The sequence below is a fragment of the Triplophysa rosa genome, linkage group LG1 (assembly GCF_024868665.1).
Source record: "Triplophysa rosa linkage group LG1, Trosa_1v2, whole genome shotgun sequence".
In the NCBI taxonomy this organism is placed as follows: Eukaryota; Metazoa; Chordata; class Actinopteri; order Cypriniformes; family Nemacheilidae; genus Triplophysa; species Triplophysa rosa.
In genome coordinates, this window is record NC_079890.1 from 8,321,261 (window position 1) to 8,342,733 (window position 21,473).

At 49.7% G+C, this 21,473-nt stretch overlaps 1 protein-coding gene across 4 annotated transcripts in view; it reads right to left on the reverse strand.

The window, feature by feature from the left end:
- focad (focadhesin) overlaps positions 1–21,473 on the reverse strand; it is an 81,265-nt gene that overhangs the window by 35,719 nt on the left and 24,073 nt on the right. For all 4 annotated transcript variants that reach the window (XM_057340023.1, XM_057340026.1, XM_057340005.1 and 1 more), the window contains 3 exons: positions 20,898–20,985; positions 20,539–20,729; positions 13,083–13,343 (listed from right to left, as the gene is read on the reverse strand). In XM_057340023.1, the coding sequence (XP_057196006.1) occupies positions 13,083–13,343; positions 20,539–20,729; positions 20,898–20,985 (540 nt within the window). The remainder of the gene's footprint in view (positions 1–13,082; positions 13,344–20,538; positions 20,730–20,897; positions 20,986–21,473) is intronic.

Here is a 21,473-nt window from a genome sequence, read left to right on the forward strand (position 1 = left end):
TCGTCTGATTGGTTGAATTTGACAGGATTTCCGGGAAACGTGCATTTCGCGTTCTTTAGCTGTCCGCCTGGAAACAACACGAAGCCATCTGATCAAAGAGGTAAGCTGTCGTGTTCACATAGGTTGCAATAAGTATTCATCACGATCGACTAAACGTTTCATTCTTAAAAGTTCACGGCATAAACTCAAACACATTGTTGCTGTTAACTTTTGACATGTTCGTAAATGTACACCAGTCTGTTCCTGCGGGGACATTTCCACGCCTCTAAATGAAACGTGATTGGTTGCTTTACCTGTCAGTCATATGGCCTCTTGGGCGGGCCTTGGCCAAAGAAAGCTGCCAAAGTACCCAGACCTTCACTATTAACGCGAGACTATTACAATTGTATCAATATATGTGTTAGCACAGGGGCTGATAAATATGATCAGAATGAATGTCCATCCAGAAAGTTCCTATAAACTACCTTAAATTTAATGATTTGTCAATTACCCAGAAAAGTCACTTCATGAAAGAGCCCACTAGCCAGAACACTGGGTCTTTCTTCCATTTTGAGATATATAACCCATAGAGAAGACCTACTGTAGCATGGCAATTGTAACCTCAAGATAAACCATTCAGTGACCCATTACCCAGACCACAGTGTAAGCTAGATAAGAAAGACATCCCCCCTCCCGCATAACTAGTATAACCTCAGATCCTCAGGGCACAGCAAATAACTTAACTTACTAAAGACTTAAGTCTTATTCGGACAACTCCGGAGCAATTTACCTACTGTTTTTCTGCACACTGTCCTCTGAGAACACTAATACCGTTTGAATGCAAATGTCTGTGACAGCCAAAAATATTTTTCATATTACATTTCCATTTGCATTTTATCCAATGCGAACTACTGATCTCTTTTCTACTCTTTCAAAAAAAAAAAAACTTAGCTCTGTATACTGTGGTAGGCTATGAGACCAGTTTTTTATTCCACTTATGCTTTTTGTTGTCCTTATGTTGTTCCAATTGCTTCCATTGTTCCCTTTCTGTCGGTTTCTCGACGTTGTGTCGAACCGACAGAATGGGGTTTGTCTTGAGAACCTATCATCTTCTGAGTATTTAGAAAAGGCCAATGAAAATTGGCGAATGAATTTGCATGCCGGACTCCTCCCCGGATGTCCAAATATAAGAGGGAAGCCGGCGTGCTCATTCATTCACCTTTTGTTCTTCAGAGCCTACACATCTGATTAGCTTCTCTACGATCTTTGGTGATCATTCTTTCTGCTGGAATCTACGACGTGGACAGCGGACGGTCCCTTCCTGCAGTGACTCTACCCTGGGTGTCTCTGCAGTTCCGGAGGTGTTTGAGCAAATTTCCATTCTAAAAGAGCAAATTTCTCCAGCGTGGCATGTCCCGCTGTTCTCATGGGTGCAACACACTCATCGAGGAGGGGGACGGACACGATGCCTGCTTCCAGTACGCTGGGGCAGATGTTGTGGATACGTCTTGCCCGCACTGCGGGCGGTGATGATTCAGAGGTTGCGTCACGGGTGGCTGTGTTCCCACGGGACTCAGCCACCACCTCGTTTGCTCCCCATCCGCTACGGCAAGCAGCGAGGGTGATATGAGGATTACTGTGAGCGATAATCCACCAGCCACTGGCTCACGGACCGTTCACACCTCGTCTCGCTCGTCTGACCGTTCCCCAGGAGACGGTCCGCCGTCTTATTCCTCACTCACGTATTCGGACACGATGCGTGATGATGAGATGTCTCTTGCAGCATCGGGGGGTGACGTACTGCCATCCGACTCCGACAATTCCTCGGGCTCCCTCCCTCGGGGGGTCGAGCCCAGGAAGAAGCGGACGTCGAAATGTCAGCCATGCTTTCCCGGGCCGCCGTGAGTGTTGGGTTGCAGTGGCACTGCCTCTCCCGGCGCTCGCGGCTGGCTACATGGCGCCTCGGGTTTGAGCGCGGCTCCAAGCCGCGCCCGCCCCCAGTGCCGTGTTTACCGGAAGTGCATGAGGAACTTAGTAAGACCTGGAACGCCCCCTTTCCGGCACGTTTCACGTCAAACAAAGTTCTGTCACCCTCTCTTCCCTCGAGGTTGAGACAGCTGGAGGATATGTCGTTCTCCCCCATGTGGAGTATGCCGCCGCGGTGCACTCGTGCCCGTAGGCGGCGGCCACCTGGGGGGGGGCTCGACCTAGACTCCTGTCCAAAGCATGTGGGGTCTCGGCATCTCTGGTGTCGAGAGCTTACATTGCGGCGGACCAAGCTGCCTCCTCTCTCCACGCTATGGTTCCTGCCAGGCCAGGGCGTTGAGAGAGCTCCACGAGGGTAAGACCGACCCAGCGCTTATGCAGGAACTCCGCGCTGCCACCGACCTTGCTCTACGGGCGACCATGGTGACCACGCGGGCCCTGGGTCGGACGATGTCCACACTTGTGGTGCATGAGAAACTCCTCTGGCCGATCCTTGCGCAGATGAGTAATGCCGAGAAGGTCCGCTTTCTCGACGCACCCGTCTCGCAAGGGGGGGCTGGTTGGTGTTACTGTCGAGCCGCAGCGGCCACGCTCACCCCCCGCCCATTGGGGGGCGCGAGACCCGCACGCGGCCTCCCCCGGAGGGTTCTCGACAGTAAAGAAGCAGTCCTCCGTGCCGTGACTCGGCCGCCTCGGCCATCGAGTCCCGTGCACTGTCTGCTTCCCAGCAGCCCTGGTCCTCTTCGACGCCCTCCAGCTCTGGCGCCACCCACTCAGGCACCCCCCCCTGGAGGAGACAGCGAAGAGGAGACCATCGCCTCATCAGCAGCTGCGGCGAAGCGGCCCTCATGGGAAGACCTCAGGGGGATCGAGGCTACCATTGGGCCCGACCCCAGCCACATCGCTGGGAAGTCGGATAGGGACGGATCCTGCCCCGTCTTCTCCATCTGCTGGCCCCCTCCGGGGGGCTAGCGCCCACTTACTCTCAAAAAGAGAGTTTCCTCTCTCTCTGGGTTATCACAGCCGCTCCCACCCTCTGCACGACGGTGAACGGCAAACTCAACGTTGCGTCATGGCGAAGCGCAATGTCGAGTATAAACACCAGCCCTCAGCACTCTCAGTCAGACAGTGCGTTGAGCTGTGCAGTCGCCAGGCAGGAAAAACAGCAGAGCCGATCTCCTCCCCGGGGGACCTCCCCCGGCAAGAAATCCGTACTGCTAGCCATCGAACCACCCCCCGGGGGGACAATGAAAAAGATCATACCTTTAGTCCCCCTGTCTCATTCTGGGAGCCTGTCCGGCTTCCCAGACTGCCAGGCTGGCTAGGGAAGACGATCCGTCTCGGCTACGCGATCCAGTCGCATCACGCCCGCCAAGTTTCAGGGCATCCGATATACCTCAGTCAGAGGCTAGGATGTTCCCGTACTTCGGGCCGAGGTCGCCACCCTTCTGGTGAAGGGAGTGATCGAGCCCGTCTCACCAGCCGAGATGTTCAACGGGTTTTACAGCCTGTACTTCATTGTCCCCAAGAAAGGCAGGGGGTTGCGCCCTATCTTGGGTCTGTGTGTTCTGAACAGGCACCTACACATTAGCTGCCTTTCAGGTTGATCACGCAGAAGAGCATCCTGACGTCCGTCAGGTGTCAGGACTGGTTCATGGCAATCGACCTGAAGGACGCGTACTTCATGTGTCAATCCTCCCACGACATCGGCCGTTCCTACGGTTCGCGTTCGAGGGACGGGCATATCAGTACAGGGTCCTCCCCTTCGGTCTGTCCCTGTCTCCACGAGTCTTTACGAAGGTCCTTCCCTTAGGGAAGGAGGTGTGCGGGTACTAAACTATCTCGATGACTGGCTCAGCTTGGCGCACTCTCGAGATCTGTTGTGTACACACAGGGACCTGGTGCTCCGGCACCTAGATCGGTGGGGCTACAGGTCAACTGAGAAGAGCAAGCTCTCCCCGGTGCAGAGCATACTCTTTCTCGGTATGGAACTCGACTCTGTCCTCATGAGCGGCCCCGCTCACCCCCCGCGGGGGATGTGAGACCCGCGACGAGGAAGCCCATGCCCTCGCGGCCTCCCAGAGGCAGTACGACTGACTACAGAGCGCGCCCGATCAGTGTTGAACTGCCTGAATCTCTCAGGCAGTCAGCGGTCCCCCTGAAACATTTCAGAGGCTCCTGGGATACATGGCATCCTCGGCGGGGGTGGTCCCCTTCGGGTCGATGCACATACGACCGCTCCAACACTGGCTAAAGAGTCAAGTTCCTTGGAGAGCGTGGCACACCGGCAGCAGGCGTATGGTCATCACGCTTTTCTGCCGACACACCCTAACCCCTGGTCTCCCATGACCTTCTTGCGGACAGGGGTCCCATTAGGGATGCCTCCCTGTAGGGTTGGGTTGCCGTGTGCAACGGGCACGCAGTGTCGGGGCGGTGGACGGACCCCCGCCTGCGTTGGCATTTCAACTGCCTAGAGTTGTTGGTTGTGCTACTTGCATTGAGGAGGCTACTACCTCTCGTGCAGGGCAAGCACGTGCTGGTCCGGTCGGACAGCACAGCTGCTGTGGCGTATATCATTGACTCCATTCCCGCGCAGCCAGCTCATTTGGGAGCAGTTCGGCCAGGCACAGGTGGTCCTGTTGCCTCCCTGGACTCCACCCATTGTCCGCTTTGGTACTCCCTGTCCGAGGCAACCCTTGGCACAGATGCCCTTGCGCACAGCTGGCCGCTGGACAAGCAGAAGTACGCTTCCCCCCAGTGAGCCTCATTGCACAGGTCCTGTGGGAAGGGAAGAGGAGCATCAAGTGGTACTAGTTACGCCCCTTTGGCCTAACCAGTACTTGGTTCTCGGAGCTAAGGCTCTGACAACAACTCCCCCCTGGCCGCTCCCCTTGGCGAATTGCTTCCCCAGGGGAAGGGGCACGTTACGGCATCCCAGGCAGAACCTGGGCTCCATGTCTGGACGGGACGAGGAGATCCTGAGTGACCCACCCCCGGTCTGGTTGGGACGTCACTCAGGCTAGGGCTTCGGCCACTGGGCGGCTATACGCCCATAGGTGGCGCCTCTTCTCGTCCTGGTGCTCTTCTCGGCGAGAAGACCCGCGGAGTTGCTCGGTCGGGTACGAACTGTCCCTTCCTCAAGAGAGACTGGGGAGTAACCTCTCCCCCTCCACACTGGGAATGTATGTAGCCGCTACGGCCGCTCATCATGACCCAAGTGCTGGGTAGCCTCTGGGACAGCATGACCTGGTCATTAGGTTCCTAAGGGGCGTGAGGTTTGACCACCTTCCGCGCTCCGTACCCTCTTGCGACCTAGGTGGCGGGCCTCAAGAGGCCCCGCCCCCTTCGAGCCTCTCGGGGTTGCAGCTCTTTCTCAGATAAAGACGGCTTTCCTGATGGCGCTCACCTCCAAGAGGGTAGGAGATCTGCAAGCACCCTCCGTGTCCACAGATTGCCTAGAACTCGGGGCCGGGATTCTCACGTTATCTTGAGACCCCGCCCCGGCTACGTGCTCAAAGTTACCACCACTCTTCCGAGAGACCAGGTGGTGAACCTGCAGGCGCTCCCCACCGGGGAGGAAGACCCACCCTTTCCGTGTTGTGTCCAGTACGCGCACTGCGCCTCTACTTGGACCGCACGCAGAGCCCAGAAGCTCTGAGCAGCTCTTGTCTGTTTCGGAGGTCAGCAGAAGGGAGGGCTGTCTCCAAACAGAGGCTGGCGCACTGGATCGTGGATGCCCTCGTTATGGCATACTGATCTCAATTCGGACCTGCCCATTGGGAGTGAGGCACTCCTCATGGGCACTGGCTCAGGGCGCCTCTCTAGCAGACATCTGCAGAGCTGCGGGTTGGGCTATGCCCAACAACTCCGTGAGATTCTAATACCTACGCGTGGAACCGGTGTCAGCCCGCATCCTGGCAAGGTGTAGGACCGGCAGCCGGTAGGGCGTACGCCTGCGAAAGCCCTTCCCCCTTCCTTAGGGGGATCAGTGATCTGTGGCGTCTTACATAGGAACCCCATTCTGTCGGTTCGACACAACGTCGAGAGACCGACAGAAAGGGAACGTCTTGGTTACGGATGTAACCTCGGTTCCCTGATGGAGGGAACGAGACGTTGTGTCCCTCATGCCACAACACTGGCCGCCCACCCCAGCAGTCGGGGGAGGATGCTTAAGGCTGAAGGTGAATGAATGAGCACGCCGGCTTCCCTCTTATACCCGGACATCCGGGGAGGAGTCCGGCATGCAAATTTCATTCGCCAATTTTCATTGGCCTTTTCTAAATACACAGAAGATGATAGGTTCTCAAGACAAACCCCATTCTGTCGGTTCGACACAATGTCTCGTTCCCTCCATCAGGGAACCGAGGTTACATCCGTAACAAAGACGTTTCCCTCATCTGTAAATCGCTTTGGAGAAAAGCGTCTTGTAGCGGTTTTAGCTAACGTTATTATATTGATGAGCAAAGCTCACCAAATATGGTTCTCCACCAGATCTTTCAAGATCACATCCATGAAATGAGTTATTTAAAACATCAATTTCAGTCAAGGAATTAGTTTAGCTCAAAGGAAAATACGTATAATAATCGTGATCAAATATACATATTTTATGGTCTCTGATTAGTAATATAAAGCATAACAATACTTGTATGCATTCGTCCAGCGAATGCCTCAATGATATTATATACTTTACATTATCTCATGGCCATAAGTAACGTGACTTTACCAAACAGGATTTAGAGCAAAGGTAGCGTAAATCGAAACACAGTAAAAGGGACCAAGTTTGTGAGCGTGAATACAGAAAACCCATCACAAATGAATATATATGGTGTTTTATTAAACTCTACTCTACATGATAAAAAAACAATGACGATCGCATAAAACAAACAAATACATGAAACACAAATGCGCTAGGAAGCGCTGAGAGAGAGAGAGAGAGAGAGAGAGAGAGAGAGAGAGAGAGAGAGAGAGAGAGAGAGAGAGAGGGCATGGCAGCGATTTCTTAACACCAATAAAAATCATCTTTAACAAAGAGGCACAGACTTAGCGAAGCTATTCTATAAATAGAAACAGATACTTGCAAGCTCTGTGCTGGACCGATATCCGTATGCGCGTGTAGAGATGGAATTGTTCAAAAGGTTTCAGAAGGCAGTCCTGCCGAAAGTTGTGGGCCTCGTGATCGGCCGCATGGCCTAGCCACGTGGCAGCAGAGTCCATTGTTCCTTCTTCTCCCCCAGTGGGGGGGAGAGGGCAGTCTCCGAAGAGACGCCACGAAACAAGTTTTAGCGCAGAAGAGAAGAGAGGAAGAGACAAGAGGCGGTTTTCAGAGCAGGCTCGATATTTAACCTCATGAGAGGGCATGCCCACCTGAGTTTGAATCGACCAATCAGAGTTGAGCAGGGAAGAGGTTCTTTGTCCACTCAACAGCTAATTTGCATCTTTATGAGATATCATTCCAATTATAACATAATGAAAAGTGTTCTATGGTCACACAATGTATATAAACAAGGAGGAATTGTAAAGACAAACATTTATATCAAATATGCTAAGGTTTGAAGTGCATCAAGACATGATTCATTCGGTGGTATGAATACAAACAAAGCCTGAATTAACTTGCCTATTTAACAATTACAAATTATTTAAAAATGGCAAGAGCGACAACATATAACCTAGATATTTCGATATATTTATAGAAAAGGACAATTGAATCACACGTTCCTATTTGTCAGAGAAGTTTCTCTGGTTAGCCAAGTTTCAGATTAGACCGAGACACTTCTCCCCTCTGCTTTGAAGCTTAGGAGTCGTAAAATATCCAACAGAGAAACAAAGGGTTATCAACACTCTCAGTGAGAGGTTTTGACTCTGGTCTTTTGATGATCGTATCAAGAAACCAGGAGAAAGGGGAGTGAAGGGGGGTTGATGGCTCTTCTTTCAATGACTCTGACCATTTGGCTTATGCTAAATTCTCTACAGTCTGCTAAATGACCAAATGTAAATGTAAATGTGCCGTAGAAGTTTGAATACACTATATTTCGGCACGCCAATGTTGCCTTATCAGCATCGGCCCAATTTGGAAAATGACATCGATATGCCTTGCCGATATTAAGATGTGTTAATTATGCAAAGGCATCTGTTTGCATGTTGGTAAAGAGTGCTAGCTGTCATGTCAGCTAGGGTGCTGGATATGATCATATTAAATCGTCTAAATTTAAATGTCTCCGCGATCCGTTTTAACAGAGAGATTGTTAGATCTGTGCTACAACTGATAGCATGTATCAATTGTATCAATCATAGCATGCGGTTAGTTGTCTTTACAAACGTATAAAGGGAGAGGAAACATTGAGAAAGCTCGTTATGTGTCAGGTTTGTGCTCGAGTAAATGCATTTGCTACCGTTTGCCACTGTTAGTACACGCAAGCATCTAAAGATGTATGATCAGAATCAGAAAGAGCTTTATTGCAAAGTATGTTTGCACATACAAGGAATTTGTTTTGGTGACAGGAGCATCCAGTACACAGAAACAGCAACAACAGTACATAGAGACCATAACACAATAGAATACAGTACACAGATGATTTAAATAAGGGCCTATGGGTATAAAAAATTAAGAAATACAATACAATAAACATAAGATGAAGATATAGAGAGTAAATCTATGTGTGTATGTAAATATGTACAAAATTAAGAAGTAAAAAATAAGAATAGACTATTGTATGCACAAGGTATGTGCTATATACAGCAGAATGAAATATAATTTACAGAAAAAGTTGTATAAAAAATAGAGAGTGTATTATCTGGAGGATATAATTAATATTGCACTTAATTATTATTCCACAGAGTTATTAAGTGCATGGTGGGTAAAAAACATTTAACTGTTCAAGAGGTAGATGGCCTGAGGGAAGAAGCGGTTTATATGTCTGGTTGTTTTGGTGCTCAGTGCTCTGTAGCGCTGACCAGACGGCAGTATTGTGAAGAGATGATGGCTTGGATGTGAGAGGTCCAGGGTGATTTTCTGAGCCCTTTTCCTCACTCTGGATGTATACAGTTCTTGGAGGGTGGGCAGGGGAGCACTAATGATCTTCTCAGCAGTCCGAACCGTCCTCTGTAGTCTTCTGATGTCTGACTGTGGCTGAGCCAAACCAGACAGTGATGGATGTGCAGAGGACAGACTCTATGACTGCGGAGTAAAACTGTTTTAACAGAGTTTGTGTTAGGTTGAACTTCTTCAGCTGATGTAAGAAGTACAACCTCTGCTGGGCTTTTTTAGCAATGGAGCCAATGTGATTGTCCCACTTCAGGTTCTGAGAGATGGTGGTGCCCAGGAACCTGAATGACTCAACTGCTGCCACAATGCTGTTCATGATGGTGAGAGGGGGGAGTGCAGGGGGGTTTCTCCTGAAGTCCACAATCATCTCCACTGTTTCAAGCGTGTTCAGCTCCAAGTTGTTATGACTGCACCAGACAGCCAGCTGCTCAACCTCCTGTCTGTACGCAGACTCATCACCATCCTGGATGTGGCCAATGAGTGTGGTGTCGTCTGCGAACTTCAGAAGTCTGACAGAAGGGTCCTGGGCAGTGCAGTCATTGGTGTACAGGGAGAAGAGCAGTGGGGAGAGAAAGCACCCCTGGGGGGTGCCAGTGCTGATTGTGCGGGTACAGCCCTTTACGGCCGATGTCACGATTACGTCACAGCGCTTAGCTGGAGGCAAAACAAAGGGAAAAAAACTTGAAGCTGCCAATACAAACCAGCACAGATTCGGCTACATAAGGAGTTTAAAATATCAGCTTGTTGTGTTGTTTAGTGCCACAATCAACAGAATACAGTCTCCAATTTGATATTTTAACACATAACGTTACCTACTGCCATTGCCAAACAAAATCACTGGCGACAGCTGTAGTTAAACACAACAAAATGAGCGGACCAGCAGAAATGATCATCAAAAATGCTGGTGTTTTCACCATACACTTTACATCACTTAAAGTTAAATAAACTCCTGTCTTTTGTTGGTATGGATTATGGTTTGGGTATGTGTCTAAAAACGTATGTTTGCCCACCTAATCACAACAACGGGGGAACAAGTTAAGTTATTTTCCTGTTTTAGTGCATATACAAGATAACTTTGTTAGCAGTTAGCCAAGGCCGGGAGACTAAACATAAAGGAAACTCTTTGCCGTTGCTGTTTATAGCGTTTTCATAAATGCAGTACTAGAATTGGGGAGAGAAAACAGTGAGTAAGTTCATGTTATGTCTCAAGTGTGTTAAGTAGTTGCATTTGATACCGTTTGCCACAGTGAGTATATAAGCATCTAAAGATGTATACGCTCTCAGTTTCTCTTTACTATACACGCTTGGTTTCTTTAACTGATATGTGTAGATGTCAGACCACTTAACTGGTATGGAAAGTAATCCTGACAATTCGTCCATCTATTGAGTGAGTGTATACAGGTTGGCCAGTTCACATTTTCAACAACAGTCCCAGGCAGTTACTGACCGTACACATTCAAATTAAATAGGATTTTCTCCAGTCATTGTCAAAAAAACAAGCTTGGAAGCGTTAGTAAAGCGGCCAGGGGAATCTGCCTCCACCTATGCTCTGCCCACAAAAACGCGTCACAATGTTTACTAACAAAAAAGGGGCCTATACGCTCTCAGTTTATCTTCACTATACACGCTTGGTTTCTCTGGTGTATATGTCAGGCCACTTAACTGAAGGTAACGTAATCCTGTCAGTTCGTCCCTGGATCCATTGAGTGAGCACATACAGGTCGGCCAGGTTCCTTGCGTTAAAGTAAACTTTTTCAAAAACAATCGCGGTCCTAGACAGCGAGTGACCTACATGTAAAAATTGAATGAGATTTTTTCTAGTCACTGTCAAAAAGCAAGCAAATAAAACGTGCTACCTAGCATTAGTAAAGCGGTCAGGGGATCATTCTGCCTCCACCTAAGCTCCGCCCACAAAAATGTGTCAAAATGTTTAGTAACAGTAAAGGCATCTATAATACCAATTATTAGATTAATTTTGACTATAAAATGAATCACTTTCATTTTCCACTCAATTATAATGTTATAAAAATGAGTATTCATGTCAATTTTTTGAGTGGGTTATTATAAGCAGCCAGTTCTATTCTATTAGTATGCTATGTTCTATTCTATAGATTCCATTAGTAGGATTTTTATAATAACTGTATTGTAAAACTTGGCCTGCTAGTTAAGATTTTTGTGTTGTTAAGTTTTTTTTTAACTGTAAACATACTTACATCCTTTCGATTACCAGCCCAGATTTAACCATCAGGTTGCTAGGGTTTGCTTTCAGGGCTGCTTTTGTATGTTTTTTGCCCAACTGTACTCCAATTCCTACATTTTAGCTCACAGAAGGCCTCTTTTGAAGCAGGTAGAGAGTTTAATACTGATCTTTTGCTTGATTGGACCTCACAATTTATGCAGGCATTTAGAGGCATGTGATGACCAGGACATCATTCACACAATATTTGGCAAACCCAGTGTGACAGAGGATGTACATTCCTCTATTTTGGATGTCTCCGTAACCTCCATGTCTCGCACATATGTGTATCAAATCAGTTTTAAATGGATACAAATTCTGTCATCATTTACTCACCTTCGAGTTGTTCCAAATCTGTATAAATTTCTTTGTTCTGATGAACACAGAGAAAGATATTTGGAAGAATGCTTATAATAACCAAACAGATCTTGCCCCCCATTGACTCCCATAGTAGGAAAAATTACTTTATAATTTGTGTGTTCTGTTGAACACAAAAGAAGACATTTTGAAGAATGTAGGAGAGCAAACAGTTCTGGGGCACTTGACAACCATTGTATTTTTTCCTACTATAGCAGTCAGTGGGGGGCAAAATCTGTCTGGTTACAGTATATACATTCTTCCAAACTTTTTTCTCTGTGTTCATCAGAACAAAGAAATGTATACAGATTTGAAACAACTCGAAGGCGAGTAAATGATGACAGAATTTTCATTTTTGGATGAAGTATCCCTTTAAGAGGCTGTGCATGTTCCCTCAAATCACACACTTTGATGTTCTTTGTTACCAACCTTTTCTCATCTCAATGACTAAGTAAACCCTGAGGAGGTCTCTAATGAATGTAAGTGGGAAGTACAGGTCATAGTAATTGTACCCTGATACACCTTCATTTAGGTAAAGTAATTACTGTTCCAGTTTCTAAGGCTGCACATGTTGCCTAGTAACACTGACATCTGGATAATGGTTAGAAAGGAAGCATATTTGTTATTCTGTTCAAGGAACAGCATAATTCTGTTAATGTGCAAAGTGAAAAAAAGCCTAAAGCCTGTGGATTACTACCAAATAGCTTTTCTAGAAAGCACCAGTTTAGCTTGGAGAACTGTAATACAGCCTTTGTGTGATTTCTGAAATTGTTAACAGTTAATAATGCAGAAAGCCATGGGAGACCAATATATCTGACCAATTATCTGAAATGTGACCGGTAGGTTATAGGGATGGAAATCACTAGGAAATGAACAAATCTGGTTCTGATATTTGATCTTTATAGATACCTTAATATTTGAATTAAAGAACTGTGCTTTTAATGAGACTTGATTTTTTGGTCAGATGTTTTCACTAAAAGAACCAGTTCAGTTATGAACAGATGAAAGGAAACGAACAATGTGAAAATTATTCTGTTTCATTCCGTTTCAGAAACCATTTCTGAATAAAGACTCAATCATAGGTGCTTGTCACGCCATTATTCCGTGGTTAGTAGCGCATTTCAAAATGGCTGATATAGCTGGCTGATAATAACTGCTTACTGGCACAAGTCAAAAAACACATCCCCAGTAGATGGCTGCTTTAATTGAAGTCTGTGGGATTTCTCCACCACAAAGTCTTACACGACTTACAAATTAGAAAAGTATAACTCTCCTCTTCTCAACAAGCTAAATGACTTCAGGTTTGTTCAAATCCTCAAGTATACTGAAATCAACAATGGTGATACTAGCCTTGAACCCGAGACATTTCAGTTACCAGATAGGATCTTTACCACCAGGCTACACCACCTAATTTAACTAAATAAAACATAATTGCAATACATGAGATGCACAGCACTAAACAACAACAGTCTTGAGCTTTACCTTTGCAGGGTCGACCTCTGCAATTGCAGCAGCTGTGTCCAGTGCTAACCGGCAGAGGTCCCCATCACTGGAGACAATGAGATGTGATATCAGAAGACAAACGGCATTTGGGACGTGCTCACAGACAGACAGTGAAGACTGCAGAGAGTAAAGCCATTCCATAGCACACATGGAGTCCTTGGAAATGCGGTGTAGGACACTGGTGGCCACCTGAAGCTCACTGTACCAGGTGCTGAGAGGCAAGCTCAGTTGTGTGGACTTCTGTAGAGGGACATGTAACAAAGTATGTAGTAATATCCTCTTTTAGATATGCCTTATATTACTGTACTCTTTAGTATTTACTACTGTATAATTCAATTCCTGTAGCTCAACTGGCACCAAGACAACAATTATGAGTTATTTTCCAACCGAAGGGATTTATTTTGCGATAACAACAGGCTGGCTGTACATTATCCCGCTTATTACACGGCTACTTACCTCATGAGTAATTTATTGGACATGAAATATTGATTCAAAACAATTGGTTAACTTGTTTGTAACGAAACAAGTTTTCAAGACACAATGTTCAAAAGAGACAAACATGCAATTTGGTTTAAACAATTGTAAATAAAAACTCATATTTGTGATTAATTGGGATTCTCATGAAATCTTGGTTTCCAAGATGCCAACCATGTTCCCTTTCTGTCGGTCTCTCGACGTTGTGTCGAACCGACAGAATGGGGTTTGTCTTGAGAACCTATCATCTTCTGAGTATTTAGAAAAGGCCAATGAAAATTGGCGAATGAAATTTGCATGCTGGGCTCCTCCCTGGATGTCCGGGTATAAGAGGGAAGCCGGCGTGCTCATTCATTCACCTTTTGTTCTTCAGAGCCTACGCATCTGATGAGCTTCTCTACGATCTTGGTGATCATTCTTTCTGCTGGAATCTACGACGTGGACAGCGGACGGTCCCTTCCTGCAGTGACTCTCCCCTGGGTGTCTCGGCAGTTCCGGAGGTGTTCGAGCAAATTTCCTTTTCTAAAAGAGCAAATTTCTCCAGCGTGGCTTGTCCCGCTGTTCTCATGGGTGCAACACACTCATCGAGGAGGGGGACGGACACAATGCCTGCTTCCAGTACGCTGGGGCAGACGTTGTGGATACGTCCTGCCCGCACTGCGGGCGGTGACGATTCAGACGTTGCGTCACAGGTGGCTGTGTTCCCAGGGACTCAGCCACCACCTCGTTTGCTCCCCGTTCCGTGGCGGCAGGACTACGGCCCTGCCGTCCGCTATGGCAAGCAGCGAGGGTGAGAAGAGGATTACTGTGAGCGATAATCCGCCAGCCACGGCTCACGGACCGTTCACACCTCGTTTCGCTCGTCTGACCGTTCCCCAAAAAAGACGGTCCGCCGTCTTATTCCTCAATCACGTATTCGGACACGATGCGTGATGATGAGAGGTCTCTTGCAGCATCGGGGGGTGACGTACTGCCATCCGACTCCGACGATTCTTCGGGCTCCCTCCCTCGGGGGGTCGAGCCCAGGAAAAAGCGGATGTCGAGATGTCGGCCATGCTTTCCCGGGCCGCCGTGAGTGTTGGGTTGCAGTGCCCGCACTGCCTCTCCCGGCGTTCGCGGCTGGCTACATGGCGCCTCGGGTTTGAGCGCGGCTCCAAGCCGCGCCCGCCCCCAGTGCCGTGTTTACCGGAAGTGCATGAGGAACTTTGCAAGACCTGGAACGCCCCTTCCGGCACGTTTCACGTCAAACAAAGTTCTGTCACCCTCTCTTCCCTCGAGGTTGAGACAGCTGGAGGATGCGTCGGTGTCCCCCAGGTGGAGTTTGCCACCGCGGTGCACTCGTGCCCGTAGGTGGCGGCCACCTGGGGGGGCTCGACCTAGACTCCCGTCCAAAGCATGTGGTGTCTCGGCATCTCTGGTGTCGAGAGCTTACATTGCGGCGGACCAAGCTGCCTCCTCTCTCCACGCTATGGCTCCTGCCAGGCCAGGGCGTTGAGAGAGCTCCACGAGGGTAAGACCGACCCAGCGCTTATGCAGGAACTCCGCGCCGCCACCGACCTCGCTCTACGGGCGACCAAGGTGACCACGCGGGCCCTGGGTCGGACGATGTCCACACTTGTGGTCCATGAGAAACTCCTCTGGCCGATCCTTGCGCAGATGAGTAACGCTGAGAAGGTCCGCTTTCTCGACGCACCCGTCTCGCAAGGGGGGGCTGGTTGGTGTTACTGTCGAGTCGCAGCGGCCCCTCTCACCCCCCGCCCGTCGGGGGCGCGAGACCCGCACGCAGCCTTCCCCGGAGGGTTCTCGACAGTAAAGAAGCAGTCCTCCGTGCCGCGACTCGGCCGCCTCGGCCGTCGAGTCCCGTGCACTGTCTGCTTCCCAGCAGCCCTGGTCCTCTTCGACGCCCTCCAGCTCTGGCGCCCCCCACTCAGGCGGCCCCCCCTGGAGGAGACAGCGAAGAGGAGACCATCGCCCCATCAGCAGCCGCGGTGAAGCGGCCCTCATGGGAAGACCTCAGGGGGATCGAGGCTACCATTGGGCCCGACCCCAGCCACATCGCTGGGAAGTCGGATAGGGACGGTTCCTGCCCCGTCTCTCCATCTGCTGGCCCCCTCCGGGGGGCTAGCGCCCACTTACTCTCTAAGGAGAGTTTCCTCTCTCTCTGGGTTATCACAGCCGCTCCCACCCTCTGCACGACGGTGAACGGCAAACTCGACGTTGCGTCATGGCGAAGCGCAGTGTCGAGTATAAACACCAGCCCTCAGCACTCTCAGTCAGACAGTGCGTTGAGCTGCGCAGACGCAAGGCAGGAAAAACAGCAGAGCCGATCTCCTCCCCGGGGGACCTCCCCCGGCAAGGAATCCGTACTGCTAGCCATCGAACCACCCCCCGGGGGGACGATGAAAAAGATCGTACCTTTAGTCCCCGTCTCATTCTGGGAGCCTGTCCGGCTTCCCAGACTGTCAGGCTGGCTAGGGAAGACGATCCGTCTCGGCTACGCGATCCAGTCGCCTCACGCCCGCCAAGTTCAGCATCCAATATACCTCTGTCAGAGGCTAGGATGTTCCCGTACTTCGGGCCGAGGCCGCCACCCTTCTGGTGAAGGGAGTGATCGAGCCCGTCTCACCAGCCGAGATGTTCAGCGGGTTTTACAGCCTGTACTTCATTGTCCCCAAGAAAGGCGGGGGGTTGCGCCCTATCTTGGGTCTGTGTGTTCTGAACAGGCACCTACACAGTAGCTGCCTTTCAGGTTGATCACGCAGAAGCGCATCCTGACGTCCGTCAGGTGTCAGGACTGGTTCATGGCAATCGACCTGAAGGACGTGTACTTCATGTCTCGATCCTCCCTCGACATCGGCCGATCCGACGGTTCGTGTTCGAGGGACGGGCATATCAGTACAGGATCCTCCCCTTCGGTCTGTCCCTGTCTCCACGAGTCTTTACGAAGGTTGTGGAAGCCTTCCCCTTAGGGAAGGAGGTGTGCGGGTACTAAACTATCTCGACGACTGGCTCAGTTTGGCGCACTCTCGAGATCTGTTGTGTACACACAGGGACCTGGTGCTCCGGCACCTAGATCGGTGGGGCTACAGGTCAACTGAGAAGAGCAAGCTCTCCCCGGTGCAGAGCGTCCTCTTTCTCGGTAGGGAACTCGACTCTGTCCTCATGAGCGGCCACGCTCACCCCCCGCGGGGGAGCGAGACCCGCGACGAGGAAGCCCGCACCCATGCGGCCTCCCAGAGGCAGTGCGACTGACTACAGAGCGCACCTGATCAGTGTTGAACTGCCTGAAGCTTTCAGACAGTCAGCGGTCCCCCTGAAACAATTTCAGAGGCTCCTGGGATACATGGCATCCTCGGCGGGGGTGGTCCCCCTCGGGTCTATGCACAAACGACCGCTCCAACACTGGCTACAGATTCAAGTTCCTTGGAGAGCGTGGCACACCGGCAGCAGGCGTTTTGGTCACACTCTTTCTGCCGACACACCCTAACCCCCTGGTCTCCATGACCTTCTTGGGGTTGGGGTGCCATGTGCAAACGGGCAAGCAGTGTCGGGGCGGTGGACGGGCCACCCCCTGCGTTGGCATTTCAACTGCCTAGAGTTGTTGGTTGTGCTACTTGCATTGAGGAGGCTACTACCTCTCGTGCAGGGCAGGCACGTGCTGCTCCGGTCGGACAGCACAGCTGCTGTGGCGTATATCATTGGATTTGCTCACGGCAGCTAAACATGACTCGCCCGGCGCCTCCTCCTCTGGAGTCAGCAGGTGATCAGTTCCCTGCGAGCCACACACATCCCAGGCGTCCTGAACCAGACAGCCGATGCGCTCTCTCGTCAGTCGACGCCTCGTGGGGAGTGGCGACTCCATTCCCGCGCAGCCAGCTCATTTGGGAGAGGTTCGGCCAGGCACAGGTGGTCCTGTTGCCTCCCCGGACTCCACCCATTGTCCGCTTTGGTACTCCCTGTCCGAGGCAACCCTTGGCACGGATGCCCTTGCGCACAGCTGGCCGCGGGACAAGCGGAAGTACGCTTCCCCCCAGTGAGCCTCATTGCACAGGTCCTGTGCAAGGCCAGGGAAGAGGAGCATCAAGTGGTACTAGTTATGCCCCTTGGCCTAACCAGGACTTGGTTCTCGGAGCTAAGGCTCTGACAACGACTCCCCCCGGCGAACTGCTTCCCCAGGGGAAGGGGCACGTTACGGCATCCCAGGCAGAACCTGGGCTCCATGTCTGGACGGGACGAGGAGATCCTGAGTGACCCACCCCCGGTCTGGTTGGGACGTCACTCAGGCTAGGGCTTCGGCCACTGGGCGGCTATACGCCCATAGGTGGCGCCTCTTCTCGTCCTGGTGCTCTTCTCGGCGAGAAGACCCGCGGAGTTGCTCGGTCGGGTACGAGCTGTCCCGTCCTCAAGAGAGACTGAGGAGTAACCTCTCCCCCTCCACACTGGGAATGTATGTAGCCGCTACGGCCGCTCATCATGACCCAAGTGCTGGGTAGCCTCTGGGACAGCATGGCCTGGTCATTAGGTTCCTAAGGGGTGCGAGGGGTGACCACCTTCGGCGCTCAGTACCCTCTTGCGACTTAGGTGGCGGGCCTCAAGAGGCCCCGCCCCCTTCGAGCCTCTCGGGATTGCCGCTCTTTCTCAGTCCTGATAAAGACGGTTTTCGGCATGGCGCTCACCTCCAGGAGGGTAGGGGATCTGCAAGCACCCTCCGTGTCCACAGATTGCCTAGAACTCGGGGTCGGGATTCTCACGTTATCTTGAGACCCCGCCCCGGCTACGTGCCCAGGGTTCCCACCACTCTCCCGAGAGACCAGGTGGTGAACCTGCAGGCGCTCCCCACCGGGGAGGAAGACCCAACCTATGCGTGCTGTGTCCAGTACGCGCACGGCGCCTCTACTTGGACCGCACGCAGAGCCCAGAAGCTCTGAGCAGCTCTTTGTCTGTTTCGGAGGTCAGCAGAAGGGAGGGCTGTCTCCAAACAGAGGCTGGCGCACTGGATCGTGGATGCCCTCATTAGGGCATACCGATCTCTATTCGCCCCTGCCCGTGGGGAGTGAGGCACACCCCTCATGGGCACTGGCTCAGGGCGCCTCTCTGGCAGACATCTGCAGAGCTGCGGGTTGGGCTATGCCCATCAACTCCGTGAGGTTCTAATACCTACGTGCGGAACCGGTGTCAGCCCGCATCCTGGCAAGGTGTGGGACCGGCAGCCGGTAGGGCGTATGCCTGCGGAAGCCCTTCCCCCTCTGGGGGGAGCAGTGGCGATCCCGCCTCACTTCTTTCCCCTCGGGTAAAGAACAGGCATTCCATCCATCACTAAGCACCCTTCCAGGGGACAGGCTGGGCAGAGCAGCCCTGCCCCCTTAGGCCGGGGAACAGTCGAGTTATCTCCCACGTAGCTCTAACCGGACCTAGTGCTCCAGACGTGGTAACCCCCCCCCCTCCGTGGGCTGTTCCATCTGATGTATCCTCATGAATGGTTCCCACCTTGGCAACCCATGACCTCCCCAGGTGGACTCCCACCTTGCGGTTAACTCCTGCAGTCTGCACATTCCTCCCATGAGTTCTCCCCTGATGGTGAGACCATGTGGTGTCTCCACTATTCCTCCCTACGGTAGGCAGTGGCCTCTGCAGTGCTTTCCCCCCAGGGGGGAATAATGCTTACCCAGTGGCCCGTACGGTGCCGGGCGGCTTCTCGCCATTTAGAGAACTAGGCCTCCGCCCGTGACGGCCGGTGACAGGGGCTTCCCAACTTTGTGTAAAGCTCTGGGTCCCCCTTCCTCTCCAATGGAGGGTCATAATTTCGCGTTAGCGTGTTCGTCTGACTCGCCCAGGCCAGTCAACGTCGCTCCGCAGAGATTGTGACGCGGCTCAGTGCTATGGCGTTTTCCATAGGAACCCCATTCTGTCAGTTCGACAAAACGTTGAGAGACCGACAGAAAGGGAACGTCTTGGTTACGGATGTAACCTCGGTTCCCTGATGGAGGGAACGAGACGTTGTGTCCCTCATGCCACAACACTGGCCGCCCACCCCAGCGGTCGGGGGAGGATGCTTTAGGTTCCTCAGACCAAAGGTGAATGAATGAGCACACCGGCTTCCCTCTTATACCCGGATATCCGGGGAGGAGCCCGGCATGCAAATTTCATTCGCCAATTTTCATTGGCCTTTTCTAAATACTCAGAAGATGATAGGTTCTCAAGACAACTTGAGTTCGACACAACGTCTCGTTCCCTCCATCAGGGAACCGAGGTTACATCCGTAACCAAGACGTTTTTTTTATGTTTTTGTTCATCTTGCATAATTAATGAATTAATGAAATATAGCTTTACAGAAAAGAGATTTTCATCAGAAAACGCAATAAAATCAACAAATATTTCCTAATTCAAAATTCTACTTTGTCCAAGGTAGAGAACACAATTATCTTTATTATAATCATTTTTTGTGTTACAAAGTTATATGTTGAGAAAACAACCCAATTATGCATATTGATATTTAATTTATGTGTAATATTAAACTGCACCAATCAAAATAAGCCACAATACCAGGATGACCCGGCGTTTTTAGTTTTGAAGCGTTCTTAACAGGAATAACATACCTGGAAATATCGCAACTAGCCAATCAGAATCAAGTCTTGAAAAAAGTTATGAAATTTTAATGTTAGTTCACTGTGCATTAACTTTTCTGTATAAATACCTATTCTGCATTATTCATTTATAGTCCATGTCAATGAACATATGCTGCTTACATGATAACTATCAACAATAAGCAGATAAAAGATACTTTTCCAGCAAGTCACACTGCACTGATGTTGCTGTTGTCACCTGATGCAAACTACAAATTTAAAACAAAACTATTATCCTCAGACTTGTAAAATATCATAATCTTTCACAAGAATTAAGGATTTTTAAACCAGTTGAATTTGGTTCTAAGGAAAAATGGATGGAGGATCATATGTAGCACCTCTTTTTGATCAGATGGTTCTCTCTGAATCGTCTGTAAGAGTGAATTGGCCAGTTTAATAGTCTTGGTATGTGTTTCAGCATCTGTGAGAGCTTCCATAAGGGTGGAGCAGGAAAGAACCTGCAACAAGGGCATCACCAGCACAGAAGAGCCTGGTGGAGGACAGATCTCAGGTGGCACAATCTTCACAGCTAAGAAGCAAGAAAAGGCATTCTTAAGTATTGTATACTGCATATTATTTGTTGTTAGCAGAATTAATGTATAATTCATGTTAATAGCATAAATAGAGGCAGCATAGTGTAGACTTTGAAAGAGACCGTATCAATAGGAAGTGTTCAGATGGTTAGAGGAGTTTTTACCGAGCTCTAGGAGAGCAGTTTGCTGGGAGGTGGAAGCTCTAAGAAGAAGCAGGGAGATGCTCATTATCACCTGCTCAGATGGGAGTTCCTACAGTGAGAAAGAGCACAGTCAGGCAACTGTTTAAAAACAAAAGCAATCCATGAGGGAACGTCAAATGCAATCTGCTTTGGGCAGGAAACGTTGCTAACCATTCATTATAAAGATGAAAAAAGCTTTTATTGTTATTTATTGTTTATTGTTATTTATCTAATAAAAAGCAAACGGACCAAACAGAACCAAAGAGAACTGGATTAAATGGAGATTACATTTGTTGACCACTATTATATTAAATTCTAATGTATTCCCAAAACAGTTTAATGTAAAACATACTAGTATAGGAAAATTGTGCAAAAATATAAAAAGATGTCTACTTATGCAAAAGAATATGCACAAGAGACAGTTTGGTCCACCTGCTAAGGCCAAATTTTTACTATACTTTCAAGGGTCATGTTAAATTAGTAAGATACATTGACACTTTTGCATTCTTGAAGTATATATTCATTTTTTTGTCATGATGTATTTGTGAAAATAAAACC